The following is a 16,817-nucleotide window of genomic DNA, read 5'->3' as shown; positions in this document are numbered from 1 at the left end:
TTTGTATGTTCTTAAAACATTAATTATTCAATTTCAATTTAAAAAATTGCTTCTATTTTTTATTCTTTTAAAACTGTTGAACTTAAACTTGCAAAAATTGAAGAATGCTTATAAATTTTACTTGACTACAGTAAAACCACAAAAAAAAAAAAAAAATATAAAGAGAAAGTATTATTGATAGCAAAGCGTAAAAATGTAAAAATATAATGAATTAAAATTTAAAAAGATTCCATTTTTTTTATGGCAAAAAAAAAAAATTATATAAAATTGTTACTATACTAAAAAGGCAAATACAGACGCATTTTCAATTAATAATAAGTGTTATTTAAAAAAAAATGAAAAAATTAAAAAAAGAATATTTTTACATAAATCATTAAAGATGACGCGTTTACGTAGCTTGCTTGGCTTTGCATTTGTTTAATAAATACTTTAATTTGCAGCCGTAAAAAATGTAGTTCGCTTTTATTAAATATCTACGTATATATGTACATATATATGGAGCTCATGAATAATATTTAACGTAAAAATAAATTACAGTAACTTAACTGATGAGTTTTCGACTTTTTTTATGCTTTAATTACATTTTTTTTTTTTAATTCATAAAATGAATAAAAAAAAAAATATAATTTTAAGAATAGGTACTTTTATATTTATATATATTTTATTACGTATAAAATTATAAATGATGCATATAATATAAAATTACAATAATGCACAACAGTTAAAAACATATAAGTGCTTTTTCAATTATATACTTTTTTTCAATTTTATAAATGTTATGTATATATATATGATAACATATTATAAAATGCTAAGAAAGTTATTTTTAATAAATGTTCAGAAAAATAAATACATGTATCTTCTATTTTATTTTATGGTGGCTTAAAAAGGAGTTATATATATTTATACGTTTTACAATTTTGTTTAGGCTTTGTATTTTTCCTTCAAGAAGGCCATAAATTACATCCCATACATTTATACATACATATGTACATTTAAGTAGTGTTGTAAATATTATTATCATATGTAAAAGTTTTAAGTCTGTAAAGCAGCATGGCGCAGGTGAAACTGCAACAAGTGTGTATATATGCATATATATATAGTTTTGATAGCCCGTCTGTTACTACCCCTATTATATTAATGATGTTCTATGTGCAGCACGGTCATTAAGCGATATATGGACGAAAATTAATTTATTTATTTATTAATGAGAGCATAAATTAAAAAAAAAAACAAAATATTCCATTGGCTGATTTATTCTCAAAGGGGATAAAAAGAATGAAATATTAAAGTGCGTACGTATATATATATTTATGTACATTTATATGTACACGTACATGTACATATGTCACAGTATGTACATTACACAGAAAACAAAACAAGTATAAACTGATATACAATATGTATTTTGATATAGCCCATTAAGAGTTCATACACTTATTTATTTTATATAATTGTTTTTTGAACCTATCCATATTTGTGTTTCTCCTTACAACTTATAAAACAGAGCAGAGGAAACGATAATAGGGTGCAATCATGTAAATGAAAAAATTTCAAGCAATATCATCACTTTCAAATCTTATAATTTTTTGTCTATCACTTTTTATTGTAGATCTTCTTTTTTTGTAATTTATTGACTCCTTCTTTTCCCTATCCGTAATCTTTAATATTCTTCTTTTTTCTTTCTATAAAAATTGTTAACAAAAAAAAATAATAAAATAATAAAATAATAAAATGAATTCATGTATAAGAGGATATATGTAAAATACGAGCAATAAAAGTCAAAATAAAAAGACTGTAAATAATATATATATAATAATGCGAACACATTTACGTTCTTATTTTAAACTTCAAAATAATTGTATACTTCAATGCGATTAGAAATATCCTCTTCTACTTTTTCTTTTATTGACGTTATTTTTTTGTATAACAATTCGCGTGCATATGTTCTATTTTTCTGTAAACACCTATTTGAGATAAAATTAGATAAGGAATGAATAATAACATATGAAGGTAAGAAGCATAAATTCAAATAGTGGAAAAAATTATAAATAAGAAATTAAATTATCTCTTATAATTAAAATACATAATTTTTAAGGAATACAACATTTTTTATTTTTTTTATATTTGTTATTTTGTTTTTTTATTTTAATTTATTTTATTATTTTATTTTTTTAAAAAAACCTGTATTTATGACATTTTATAATTATTTTGTCTTCATTCATGTCGTTACATTTTATCATTACACAATTATTTGTTTTATTTACTTTCTGTCCTCCTTTTCCTGTTCCTTTAATAAAAGTTTCTTCAATATCTTTAGGATATATTCCTATATCTTCTAATCTTTTGTTTATTGCTACAAAACTGTTTTTTGATAAACTGTATAGGGGTAAATGGCGCAAAGGTCTTGTTACCTTCTTGGACGCAAGTGATACGTGTATGAAACCTGTGCGCTAAACGACAAGGAGATAAATACGTTTATGAGCAAACTAGTTTGCACATTAATATGCAGATCAGTTTGGAGGTTAATAAATAAATGAGCACAAATATATGCATATATATATATATATATATATACATAAACATGCGTATATGCTCGTACTTTTGCATTCGCAAAAATTAAAAGCCTTTTTTTTTAAATAAAAAAAAAATACGTGAATTACTTACCTCGCTAATTTTAATGAAGCAGTTAATAAAGTTTACATGAATAATTACATTTAAATAAAAAAAGGGGAATGCTAAATTAAAAAACATTATATGCTCCTCCAAGAAGACGTATATATTATATATGCAGGCCCGCGTATACATATGTATACATACACATGTACATACATACATACAAACAAGCATACATGTTTACGTATATGTGCACTTAAAGCTTATCTTCATGTGTTCTCTAATTTACGTTTTTCAGATATATACGAATTTTTACCTTTTTTCTCTCTTCATTTTGTTAATAATTTTAATTTCACAGTACTTAATATTTTTTACTTGTGTATATTTTTGGTTAACTGCGTTCTCTTATTTTTCATAATTTCATTTTTGGTCTTTTTTTTTTTTTTTTTTTTTTTTCGCTATATACTTAAAAGACTCAACATAGAACTACATTAGAAAAAAAAAAAAAAAAAAAAAAAAGAAACGGTAAAAAACATGTGACATCTGTTTGGTTCGGTTTAATTTAATGCGATTTAATTTGATATTATTTGATTTAGTCTGTTTTAATTTAATATGATATAATTTAATTTTAGCTTCACTTTGTTCATCCGTATGTTCAAGTATGAACTGCAAATAGGAATACACAAAGAGCGAATTACTAAGAACAAGATTATCAAGATCTGAAGACTTACTTTATTACAAAAATATAATCATAAAAAATATATTCGTTGTGAGTATATACAAATTTAAAAAAAATTCCTTGTTCCTTCGCTTATTTTAGGAATACATAAACTCCCGCTGTTAACTATTCTTATGTACGTATGAACGTATATCTGTATATGTTCATATATATATATATATATATATATATATATATATTATGTATACGCGTTTGTACATAAATTGTACATGTTTATATTTATGCATGAGTAAAATAACGTGCGAAAAGGTAGTTGCGTATTTTTTGACGTATAACAAACTAGAAGCTTTAACTTCCATTTATTTCGTACATACATTTGTTTAAAGATATTTCCTTTTTTTAAAAAACTTTCACTTAATTTGCACTTTTTTCTATTTTTCGTTATAAGTTTTATTTTGTAACTTAATGGAATATATATATTTATATATGTGTGTTCATATATGCATATGTATATATGTTCTTATATACATATTTATATCTGCATGTATACATATATTTAAAAAAAAAAAATTGTTAATGCAAAAAGGTCAAGACATTTTTTTGAGTGTATCACGTATTTGTTAGTACACAGAAGAAAGGAATTTGTTTGGATAATTCAAAGTACCAGCACTAACAGCTATTTTTTGCGCATGCAGCGTATATATTCATGCGGGGAAGCATGAACATATATATATATATATATATGTACGTACGTATGTATGTGTGCGCGGGTTTAAATATATACTTACAGTTGCTTGTAAAGGCTAGCAGGGGATATACGCCTTTTCAGAGGAACATATATATATATATATATACCCTTTTTTCTTCTTTTTCTTTTTTTTCTTTTTTTTCCCCACTTTCGCTATTCTGTTGAGCATAAGTAAAAAATGAATAGAAACGAAGAGATTTTAAGTAAGGCTACGCCTAACTTTATATATAAATTTTTTACCGAACCAAATTCAGAAGAAGCGTTAAGTTGGTTGAACACTGAAATAAAGTTGATTTGTTTTAGTCAAATGAATGCAGGGGCGAGTCAAGTTTTTTTAAAAGTTATTGATGGAACAATACCACCTGAGTATTATGCTATTGTACATTTAGGCATAGAGGACAATAACAACTTTAGTTCTACTATATCGTTCGTAAAAAAAATAATTAAAATTGAAAATTTTTCTATTACGAATTATTATGGAAAACTTTTCATTCTAGCGAAAAAGGTTAGTATCTTTTTAAATATAGAAAATTTTGATATTGAAGATTTATTTAGAAAATATCACTTACAAAGTATATCTTATTATCTGTTAAATTCACAACAGGATAATAGTCCAAGGGAAAATTCCACTCGTGGGGATAACGAATATAATTATGACAACAAATACAGAGGTGGTAATAGTAATATTAGTAGTAATAATAATAATAGTAATAACAGTAATAACAGTAATAACAGTAATAACATTAATAACATTAATAACATTAATAACCATAGTAGTAGTAGTATTAATAGCAGTAATAATAATAATAACCATAGAGTTACTAACGAATTTTATTGTGAAAATAAACCCAGAGATAGTGAATATACACGCGCTACGATCGATTACAATAATAATAGACTTAATATTAAAAATTTTTATGAATCAAATGAATATTATGAAAATAATATGCGGGGTAACAAGGAAAAGTACCATCATGTACCCAACGAAAATTTTGTGAAAGAACCGAGTGGTCCGAATGATAATTCGGGTTATAGGGACAATTTAGCAAATAGAGAAAATATCACCCATAGGGAAAATTTATCGTATGGGGAAAATCAAATCCATGGTTTGAATCCCAGTTATCGTGAAAGTTTGAAAAGCCCAAATAACAGCAGAGTTGGGGATAGCAATATAAATAATAGAAATTATGAAGAAGGTCATATGGTGGATTTACAGAATAGAGGAAAGTTTTCATATAATAATGAAAGAACTAATTGTGCAAGTTATAACAATTACACGAATTACACAAATTGCACTAATTACCCATCCAATGTAAGGGATTATAAGAGTAATAATGAGGGGAGAAGCTCACCTCAACCAAAGCACAGTGAATATAGAGAGAATGGAGGTTATAACAAAAGGAATAACACAATTAATTATGACAGAAACAAATATTTATCCGAGAATGAATCTTACAATAGTAACAGTAAAAGTAATAATAATAGCAACAGTAATATTATTAACAGTAAGAGCAAAACACACATTATAAGCAGAGACGTTGTTATGAGCAGTGGGAGGAACAACAACTACGACGAAAATATTCATAGGAACGGTGGTGCATACAGAGGGGAATATAATTTCGAGGTTGGAGTAAGTAACAGTATTAATAAAAATTATAGTGATAATAACAGTGATCCTCGTAATGATAATATTAATGATTATAATAATGATAATAATAATGATAATAATAATAATGACTATGCAAAAAATGGAATCAAGGGTTTAAATTCTTCCCCACACGAGGGAAAATTGCTTGAAGGAGAGAAGGAATCATATATTATGAGCAACATGTATGGGATTAGAAGACACACCGATGAAAGAAGTCATAACTGCAGAAGCTACAACGGAAGTAACCTCAACAACAGAAACTATCTTGATGATGGAAACTATAACATTAGTAGTGGAAGTATTCACGGTATTGATATCCCGAGCGGTGGTGCAAGAAACATCCTAAGTGGTATTGATCATACCCGAGATAGGGAGCAGGAAAAGATCAAAAATGTGGGTAGCTATAGACAAGGAAAAGAAGACATCTACTATAATAGGAAGAAAAATGATCATGGTGAAAATAGCATTCATGCTGATGAAGAAGGGAAAATGTATATAGGGAGGAACGCTGAAAGTTACAACAGTAGTGCGAAACTAAGTAAAAATGAGGAAGGTATAAATGAAGGGTATTGTCGTCGCTCTGCGGAATACGATAGTAGTGGTAACAATATTAGTAATAATTATGGTAACAGTTATGGCAATAATAATGGCAATAATAATGGCAATAATAATTATGGTAATAATAAAATTAGTAGTAAAGAAGAGAATCTGTTTTCCAGCTACAATCAAACAGATGAGGGAAGGAAACACATGAGAAGCGAAAGCGTTGGGAGCTTGCAAGAAACAAAGGAAACGCTAAACAATGATATAGATGAGTTATCATCAGACAGAAGAAATGAAATAAAAATGTTAAAAGAGAATACATTAAGTAGGAAAATTAGGAAAAACAATCCTTATCAGAGTAACCCTTCTCAGAGTAACACATATCAGAGTAATAATGCCGTGATAAAAACAAATGATGGAATATTAATGCAAATAAATAAGCTATCTCAATACTCTTCAAAATGGATTATCAAAGCTAGGGTTCAGTCCAAAGATAATATTAGAAAATTTTACTCAGGTAATAAAGAAGGAAAAGTATTTAATATAGAATTATGTGATGAAGATGGTGAGATAAAAGGGAATTTTTTTGGTAAGGCAGTTGATAAATGGTATGATTTTTTACAAGTAGGAAAAATATATAAAATAAGTAAAGGAAATATAAAAGCAGCAAATAAGAAATTTAATACTTTAAAACATGATTGTGAAATTACCTTAGATGAAAATTCTATTATAGAATTATTAGAAGAAAATGATTTTAATATTCCAAAATTTATTTATAATTTTACTTATATAGATAATATTAAAAATATGAATACAGGTTCTTTAGTAGATGTAATTGGAATTGTATTCAATTTTCAAGAGACTATGCAAATTTTGATTAAAAAAACAGGACAGTATAAAGAAAAAAGGGATTTAATATTAATAGATGATAGTAATGATACTATTAATGTAACCTTATGGGGTGACCATGCTCTAAAAATAGAAGAAATGGATTTAAAGGATAACTGTATTGTCTGTTTTAAGTATTTAAAAGTTGGGGAATGGAAAGGCAAAAAATTAGAATCTCATATCAAAACAAAAATTGAAATAAATCCAGAAATTGATAGAGCTTATATTTTAAAAAATTGGTGGATCAATAATAAAAAAAATATGCATGCTTTAGTTAATTTAAATAGTAATAATTTCAATATAGAATTACAAAAAACTATTGAAGAAATTAAAAAAGATGTCAACGTAGCAAATGAAGATGCTCTATCAGGAAAAGGAATTATTTTTACAACTTTTGGATTTATAGATCATATATATAATACTATACCTGTATATTCCGCTTGTCCTGATTGTAATAAGAAAATGATTACTAATAATATAGCCGATGAAGAGATAGAAACATCTCAACTTTTGGATGAATCAATGTATTGTGCCAAGTGTAATAAAAATAATATTCCTATTTATAATTATTCTATTAATTTAAAAATTACTGATAGCACTGATTCGTTAAGAGCTTCTGCCTTTTCCAATTGTGCAAAAACAATTATGAACGGCCTATCCGCTGATGAGTTTATGAAACTAAGACAAGAATATGTTACACAAGAAAATATTGAAAATTTTGATTTAATTGAAAAAGTCAAACTAAAAGAATTCTTTTTTCGAATTAAAGCCTATATGACATCTCACATGGATGAGCTAAAAAAGAACTACACTATAATTGAAATAATTCCCCTCAGCAAATTGCTGCTTGACAACTGCAGGTATTTGGTTAAGTCCATTAGGACCCTTACAGAGAAGAGGGAATTAGAAAACGAGTGAAGGGGGCCATCTAAATATTTCAAGCGTTCGCGAATTATTCGTTCTGGAATAATCCGTGTATATCCATCCATACATACATGCATACGTACATACATATATACATATATACATATATACATATATACATATATACATATATACATATATACATATATACATATATACATATATACATACATACATACATATATACATACATACATACATATATACATACATATATACATATATACATACATACATATATACATACATACATACATATATACATACATACATACATATATACATATATACATACATACATATATACATATATACATACATATATACATACATACATATATACATATATTTATACGCGTATATGCACAATACGTGCGCACATGTAGTATAACAAATTTTTTTTTTTTTTTACGAAACAACCATATGTATGGTGTACATACATGTACAATATGGAAGTGCAAAGTGCGTTATATTTTAATTGCCCCCCCCCATATTATGTTTCACAGCTTTTTCAGTATTCCTCCATTGTATAATTAGTTTTCTCCTACCCCTCTTCCCCATTTATAATAATGTACATTATTACTACTATATGTGTAGAGTTCGCGTATCAAGAAAAAGGCGAAGTAAACACATACACACAGAGAGAAAAAAATAAAATATATATTTAACTCTTTTTTCGTACATTATTACACCAAACTTATAGTACTTAAAATTGTAACAACAATTTTAGCTTAAATTTTTTGATTTTTTTTTTCTTTTAATTCGATTTGTCGGCATTTCCAACCTCTCTATTACTGCTTTGATGTAACAGGAATAACACAAATAGGAAGCGTTCTTAATATGATTAAGACCAACGATAAATGCAGTTCGAAAAAAATTGGTTTAAAAAAAAATAAAATAAACAAATGAGCGAATGAAAGAATGAACGAACAAATGAACAAATGAACAAATGAACAAATGAACAAATGAACGAATAAATAAATGGATAACTGCTTAAACGAATAAATATGTAAGGAAAATGCTAACGCATTTAACACGTATCCATTCCATCGATTTAATAGGGGAAATTTTCTCAAAAAATAAAAGCAAATTATAATTTTAAAGATGAAAATACTACTAATTACGCTAGTTCTTCAATAAGCAAAATTTTAAGTCAGTTAAAACAAAACTAGAAAATGTAATACGATTTTCCTATGGGTATGTATATATGTATATGCACGTGCAAATTATTTTTTTTTTATTCTGATCAGGGTTTATAAGGTACATTTATCTGCACACATATTAAGTAAGAAAACGTAAAGAGGGACAAAAATTAAATTATGTATCCTACGCTTATAAGAAGAAGTATATATATTTATGTAAATATATATATTGGAATTATGCGGTAAAAAAATAAATTTTAAATTGATTGTCACAACAGTCGTGTATTATTTCTTCATATCAGTGTATTCAATATTTTGTAACGTAACTGACAAGTAATAAATTGTTAACAAAAAAAAAAAAAAAAAATTGAGAGGAGAGAATAAAATGTAGAACAGAAAAAGAAAATCATATTAAGCCAAATAATAAGTTTAAAAAATAGGAAGACCCTCCATCAGGGCTTGTACTTACCTATAAGTAATTTCTTCTATTTTGAAAAAAAAAAAAAAAAAAAAAAAAACACACAGACACAAGCGCATACGCAGTACATACACAGAGACATATACATACACATACGCACGCCTGTACACACATATATAGCAAATAAAAAAAAAGAAAAAAAAGAAGTTACACCTTCAAACATAAACCACATGGTACCACCCATATATTTTCATTCTATAAATAAATCATTTTTATTTACATATTTTTCTTTAACTTTGAAAAGACTTTTTAAAATATGTTATGTTTTATTAAGAAGTACATATATTTCGAACTTTTAATAATTTTACGAGTTGTAAATTACTGGATCCCGTTAAGCAGTTTCTTAAATATCACACTAGTGTCTTATTTATCAGTGTTAGGATTTATTTATTTAATTTTTAAATTTAGATATGCAAATTATTCTAAAGCACTACAAAACTGTAACTTTAAAGGGAAACATGTTTGCATCATAGGTTAGTAAATTAAAATAAAAGAGAAAACGCGCAAGCAATAAAACGAAGGCAATTTTGTTGTTTCCCTTGCCTCATTTTAGTTACTGCAGCGTGCCACTGTGCACGTGCGTACATATATGTATATGTAAGTGCATACACATGTATTTACTTATGTATATATATATATATATATATATTCACGTGAAAGTGGACAAGTGGACAATTTCGCATGTGTGCATATGTGTGTACTCTGCATGTTATCGCGTTCGTACCACTTTGCATATTTCTCTCCTCCGCAGGGGGCTCGGAAGGGCTTGGGTTGTCGTTAGCCAAAAGACTTATCAAGGAAAAACCCGAAACACTATCAGTGATGTCAAGAAATATAAATAAACTAAAAGAGGCAAGAAATATTTTATTAAGCGAAGTGGGGAAGGACAAAAGTTACTCAGATATTAAAATAAATATTATTAAATGTGACTTGAGTATGAAGGAGTCAATAAATGAAGCATTCAATAATGCGTTAATAAATAATAGTTTAGATAAGGAAGAAAATTCAAAAAATGATACGAATTATGGAAATGAAAATAATACAAGGAATAGGAATAAGAACATCGAGAAGGGAAATGTGGATGTAAATGATATAAACAACATTGACGTTCTTATTTGTAATGCTGCTTACGTGAGTACTGAAGAAAATACTAAATTGCAAATGTATGATTTAATTTATACAGTTAATGTAAATATATATGGAAATATTGATTTTATATCTAGGGTTATTACATATATGAAAAAAAAGAAAAGTGGAACTATTTTATTTATAAATTCTGAAGGGGCATTATACCCCATTTATGGTTACTCATACTATTTAATGAGTAAAACATCCATGTGGACTTATACACATATTTTAGACCAAGAACTAAAATATTTCAATATCCATATTGCAAATGCATTCTTACCATCAATTCAAACACCTGGCTTTGTTCAAGAAAATTTTAAAAAACCAGATGTTACAAAAAAAATTGAAAGTTTAACTAGTATTCTTAATTCAGATTATGCAGCAGATAAGGTCATTAATAAAATAAAGCAAGGAAGAAAATTTATAACATTAAATTTAAATGGATATATGTTGTCTATATTACATAGTGGTTATAGGAATCCGGAATCCTATTTTGATTACTTAATGCATGTTTCATTTTGCAATATTTTTGTTTTTATATCATCTCTTTATAAACTATACATCGAATACGTCATAAAGAAGAAGTTCCATTCCATACTGTGCAACTGATCTTGTGAAAGCTAGCAAGTACGTGAATGTGAATATGTGCACGTATACACATACATTTATAGTTATGTGTACATATATGTATATTTATATGTCTGTATAAGAATGTATAAGCATGTACATGCATGTATATGCACATATATATCTATATCTATATATATATTTTTACTTACCGTAAATTTCTTTTCTTTTTTTTACGGAATTTTTTCACGACATTACAACTGTTTATTTTTCAACCTGATTGCACACTTTGTGGATGTGTTTTCCTTATAGCTTCTTTTTAATTGCTTCACATAGATAGCGTATTTTGCTAACCTGTTTTCCCTTCTCCTTTTTTTTTTTTTTTTTTTAAGTGTATTGGAATTTAATCTTGAGTTTGTGTTACCTTCTTGCTAACGGCACGTAATTCATTGTACTCGTCCTTCATATATATATACACATATATGTACATATATTGTTTAATGGTTAGCAAATTTTTTTTTTTTTTTTTTCTATTTTTACAAACTATATATATAAGTACACGTTATTCCTTTTATTTGTAGTAATAAATGGGTTACGAGTTCAACATTTTAAATGTTTTACTGCATGTATCATCATTTTTCATGACGTAATATATATTTTTTTTTCCTTGTCTTGCATTTCTGAACAATATATAAATTTATATAATTAGTTTATTAAATAAGCGATTGTGTAATGGCTGATTTTACGTTGATTATGAATATAATTAAAATACCGATGAGGCAAAAATGGGTGTAGATATGTTAAGAAATTTATATAGTAGTACACTTAAGGGGTGTGCCTATGTATGTTTATTTTATTTATTCTTAAGTGCGTAAACACACCATCAACTTTTTTGGGGCGTAAAATTTGAAATAATATTTTCCTTTTTTTTTAAAAAATGGAGTTAATTTTTTTTTTTTTTTATTTGTGTGCACATTATTTTTAAAAGTATTATACCCACACATGCATATACACTCACATATATATATATATATATAAACGCACATACATACATGCACATATACATATATACATGTACAGACATGTAAAATGTTGGAGAAGTGTCATAAATAAAGACGTATGTAAAAATTTAAAAAGCAAATAAAAACAAAAAGGAAACAAAAATCTTAGTTTCCCTTAGAATTTGTTAGATTTCAATTGTTTGGCTTTAATTTTTCAGTAATCCACTTTTTAGCATATGAAAAAGTTGAAGTAGTGGAGCTTCTCTTTTTGTCTCTTTCCTCTTTATATGAATCGTCTGATTTGTTATTATTTTTTCCATTTCCTATACTATTACTACTGCTGATGGTAGTTCCACTGCTACCGTTATTTATGTTAACAGTGTGTTGATTACTAAAGTTTAGAGATTCCTTTGTGGACTTGTCAAATATATAAGCTGTATTATCTACTTGGTTTATGTTAGAATTATTAACACTATTCGCATGTTCAACACTTTTCATGTGATTAGTATTCTTTACCTTACTAGAGTAATAATTATCATCATAGCTATAACTGTTGTTCATGTTACTATTCAATTTGCTATCTTCATTCGCGGCATTATTTTGTTCATTTGCATTTTGTTCATTCGTATTTTGTTCATTCGCACTCCGTTCATTCGCGTTTTGTTCATTCGCACTATGTCCATTCGCACTATGTCCATTCGCACTATGTCCATTCGCACTATGTCCATTCGCGTTTTGTTCATTCGCACTATGTCCATTCGCATTTTGTTCCTTCGCTCTTTGTTTATTCGCACTTCGTCCACTTGCATATTTTTCTTTCGATGCACTGGACGAGGATGTAGGAGGTGGAGGGGGAATGGGTACGTTAGACGAATTCGTTCCTTCTAATTTATTTATGTATTTTTTTTTCTGCGATAATGGTGGAGGTTTGGGAATGTTCTTCTCCCCTCTTTCATTTGCGTTGACCTTGCAGTTGCCACTGTTGTTGATGCTCCTGTTATCGGTACTATTGCCGCTACTATTATTATTCCTATTTTTGTTATTGATTCCACTGGTACTGCCACTGGTACTGGTATCCCCCTTTGGAGTAGCACGAGCACTGGCATTATCACAATCGTCCATTGGTCTATTGGTGTTTTGCGTGTTTGATAGCCCCATTTCAATTCTGTTAAATTCCTCAATCAATTCCACTTGTCTATGTGTTAATTTATCAGGTATTTTTAAACTAAATTTTATGATAAGATCACCATTTGTATGTGAATCTACTTTACATGGTCCCTTACCTTTTAAAACTTTTTCAGAATTAGGATAAGTTTTTGGTCGAATAAGTAAATCCATATCACCATTAAGGGTAGGAATATTAACGACACCACCTAGAAGACATTGTTTAATAGTTAATGGTACATCTACATAAATATTATCATCAACCCATTTAAAAACTTTATGTGGTTCAATGTTTATAGTAACAAATAGATGACCATTTTTTCCACCTCTATATCCTGAATGGCCTTGATTTGGAATTCTCATCTGCATACCTTTTTTAATTCCTGGAGGGATATCTAGAGTAATGTTTTTTGTTTGAAATTTTACTCCACTACCTGAACAATGTTTACATGGGTTATTAATAATTTGTCCATTCCCTGAACAATTTCGACATGGTACTCCAATAATTATAGGACCTCTTTCCATTCGTTGAATACCTGAACCGTTACAAACTTTACATATGGTTAAATTGGTACCGGGTTTTTTACCTGTCCCATTACAATTATTACAAGACACTTTAACATTTAATCTGATATTCTTTTCACATCCTTTAATAGCTTCCATAAATTTTAAAGTAATTTCTGTTTGAATATCTTCACCTCTAGTTGAACTACTTTTCGTTCCAGCCATGTTTGTAAACATTTCTGCAAAATCTGTAAACATAAAAGATGCATCACCAAACCCTGAAAATGAACCTTCAAAATTTGATGAAGATTGATTTTCATAATTCATATCATCAGTCATTCCTGTTTTATCATAAAATTCTTTTTTTTTAGGATCGGATAATAATTCATATGCTGCTGTTATACTAGCCATTTTTTGTTTTGCATCAGGAGACGGGTTTATATCTGGATGATATTTCTTGGCTAGTAAACGAAACTGTTTCTTAATTTCACTCGTTGTAGCATTTTTTGATAAACCCAATACTGTATACGGATCTTGGTTCAGACATTTTCTAGAAGTATTTATATTTCTACTATAGGAATAAAATGGACTACTCCTACTACATATTTTTACTTTTTTATTCTTTTCCCCTCTAAATAATATCTCTGTGAAATATTTTCTTTCAAAAATAAAATTATCGTTCCATGCCTTTCGCAGAATTCTCAAAGGAAACATTTTGTTTTCATCTCAAGGGGGCAAGGGGGACACACACGGACGAAGTAACGGGTCGACGTACTGCAAATATACGTTCAGGGAATATGAGAAAATGGAAATACTTCTCTTTACTGCACAAATGGGAAAGCTCCTCTTTACCGAAAAAATGGAAAAGCAGCTCTTTACTGTAAAAGTAAAAAAATACGAACTCTTTTTTTTTTCCTTTAATTCTTAATTTGAGCAATAAAGGGTCATAGATTAATATGTGAACAAAAATAGCAAAAATAAATTTATCTTAAATCTTTCGAAAAATCCTTTTCGATGTAATGAGCAATAAAATATTAGTTAGTCATTCTCCACCTCCACATAAAAATTTATTATGCGTGATTTTTTTTTTTTTTTTCTTTAAGGTTCTCACAGATACAATACATAAATATAAAGATAAATGTACATATAAATGTATATATAAATGTACTATAAATGTATATATAAATTTACTATAAATGTATATATAAATGTACATATAAATGTATATATAAATGTACATATAAATGTATATATAAATGTACATATAAATGTATATATAAATGTACATATAAATGTATATATAAATGTACATATAAATGTATATATAAATGTACATATAAATGTATATATAAATACAAGTACACATATAATAGCACGAAAAAACAGAAGTTCATAATAATGAATTTTTTTGAAAACGCAGAAAAAATGTGAAATTATGTGCTTACTAATTATGTAGGAGAAAAAACAAAATAAGGGCATAGATAATATGAAAAAAAAAAAATAAATAAATAAAATAAAATAAAGTAAAAACGAACAGTGCAAATGGGAAAAGGAATTTTCATCATATATATATATATATATATATATATGTACTTCATCATAGGCTTTGATTTTTGATAATCATCATGAACATCCTTTTATAAGGAAGCGGCCAAACATACTCCCTAATTACGTTTTGTATATAAAAAAACATATATGTGGTATGTAGAACGTAATATTACATATAATACAATGCGCAATGGTAATTTTCGTTAAAATATAGAATAATTATTCTAACGAAAAGGAGAAGAAAATATAAAATGGGAGCTTAATTTTTATATAATAACCTTTTTCTTTTTTTTTTTTTTAATTTTTTATATATCATTTTCATACAAATAAGAAGAGGTATTCTTTTCTGTTCAAAGCGGTTAAAAGCATTTCATCTTTTTTGGCCCTTAAGAATATTACTAAAATTTACATGTAGAAAGTTAAAGGCTATATATGAAAAAAAAAAAAAAAAAATAATACCTTAATATAATAAATAATAAATTGTACAGTATACCTTAATAAGAAGGAATAATAATTGTTGTGAAAATTATTTTTAATGTTACAGTTTGGACCTAAATATATAGGTGCCGTACGCGTTTCATGCAGCTTCTATACATACATTGGGGGCATGTAATGCTGTGTGTACATATTTTACTTATATATATGAAATAAATGAATAATTCTACTGCATTTTGAAGATCTGTAGTGTATCAAAAATAAGCCCCAACATATAAAGTAAATGAAACAACATACGTATTTTCCTACATAATTGATACTTTTCTTTGTGGGAGTATATATAACCTCCATTGATATATATAACGAAAATAAGCACATCAATGTATGAAGACTTAAATTTTGAATCCAAAGGCAAGGGGTTTAAAGAAACCCGAATAAACAAGAATTTGTTAATTAAATAAACGCTTAAAATGAACAGTTAAGCAAACATTTGAATGAACTGTCTTTATGCACCTATTTCGAAGAAGTGGGATTTTGGGAGAAAATTCTACACCTTAAATGCTCTTTGAAAATTTTAGCTCCGTTCGTCAAAGGATTATTTGTTACGTATATGTACATGTATAGATATATGTATGTACGTATGTATGTGCATGTGCACGTATTTTATGTATGTACCTTTTTGCATGTGTGTGCGTAACATACTCCTGAGTAGAGGCCTGTAACCGTGAATCAACTCATCAGTCTAACTGCGTGTTTAACAACTCTTTTAAGAAAACGCATTCTCCCTCAGTTCTGTGTATCATT

General features: G+C 27.4%; 4 protein-coding genes across 4 annotated transcripts; 2 read left to right on the top strand and 2 right to left on the bottom strand.

The window, feature by feature from the left end:
* Positions 1-1,553: 1,553 nt before the first annotated feature.
* On the bottom strand, positions 1,554-2,754 carry MKS88_000913 (peptide chain release factor 2; the record flags this gene model as incomplete). Its single annotated transcript, XM_067219558.1, has 4 exons — positions 1,554-1,685; positions 1,868-1,967; positions 2,185-2,453; positions 2,668-2,754. 4 exons carry the CDS (start codon positions 2,752-2,754, stop codon positions 1,554-1,556), a joined length of 588 nt encoding a protein of 195 aa, XP_067075281.1.
* Positions 2,755-4,221: 1,467 nt separating this feature from the next.
* Positions 4,222-8,040, top strand: MKS88_000912 (replication protein A1; the record flags this gene model as incomplete). The annotated part of the gene is made up of 1 exon (XM_067219557.1): positions 4,222-8,040. The coding sequence occupies one exon, from the start codon at positions 4,222-4,224 to the stop codon at positions 8,038-8,040; it is 3,819 nt and encodes a 1,272-aa protein (XP_067075280.1).
* A 1,882-nt stretch (positions 8,041-9,922) lies between these two features.
* Positions 9,923-11,403, top strand: MKS88_000911 (NAD(P)-binding protein; the record flags this gene model as incomplete). Its single annotated transcript, XM_067219556.1, has 2 exons — positions 9,923-10,139; positions 10,418-11,403. 2 exons carry the CDS (start codon positions 9,923-9,925, stop codon positions 11,401-11,403), a joined length of 1,203 nt encoding a protein of 400 aa, XP_067075279.1.
* Positions 11,404-12,554: 1,151 nt separating this feature from the next.
* Positions 12,555-14,744, bottom strand: MKS88_000910 (chaperone protein DnaJ; the record flags this gene model as incomplete). Its single annotated transcript, XM_067219555.1, has 1 exon — positions 12,555-14,744. The coding sequence occupies one exon, from the start codon at positions 14,742-14,744 to the stop codon at positions 12,555-12,557; it is 2,190 nt and encodes a 729-aa protein (XP_067075278.1).
* Between the last annotated feature and the right edge of the window lie 2,073 nt (positions 14,745-16,817).

This window comes from Plasmodium brasilianum, chromosome 3 (genome assembly GCF_023973825.1).
Source record: "Plasmodium brasilianum strain Bolivian I chromosome 3, whole genome shotgun sequence".
Classification (NCBI taxonomy): domain Eukaryota; phylum Apicomplexa; class Aconoidasida; order Haemosporida; family Plasmodiidae; genus Plasmodium; species Plasmodium brasilianum.
The sequence above is the reverse complement of the archived record's forward strand: the minus strand, read 5'-3'. Positions and strand labels throughout refer to the sequence as shown.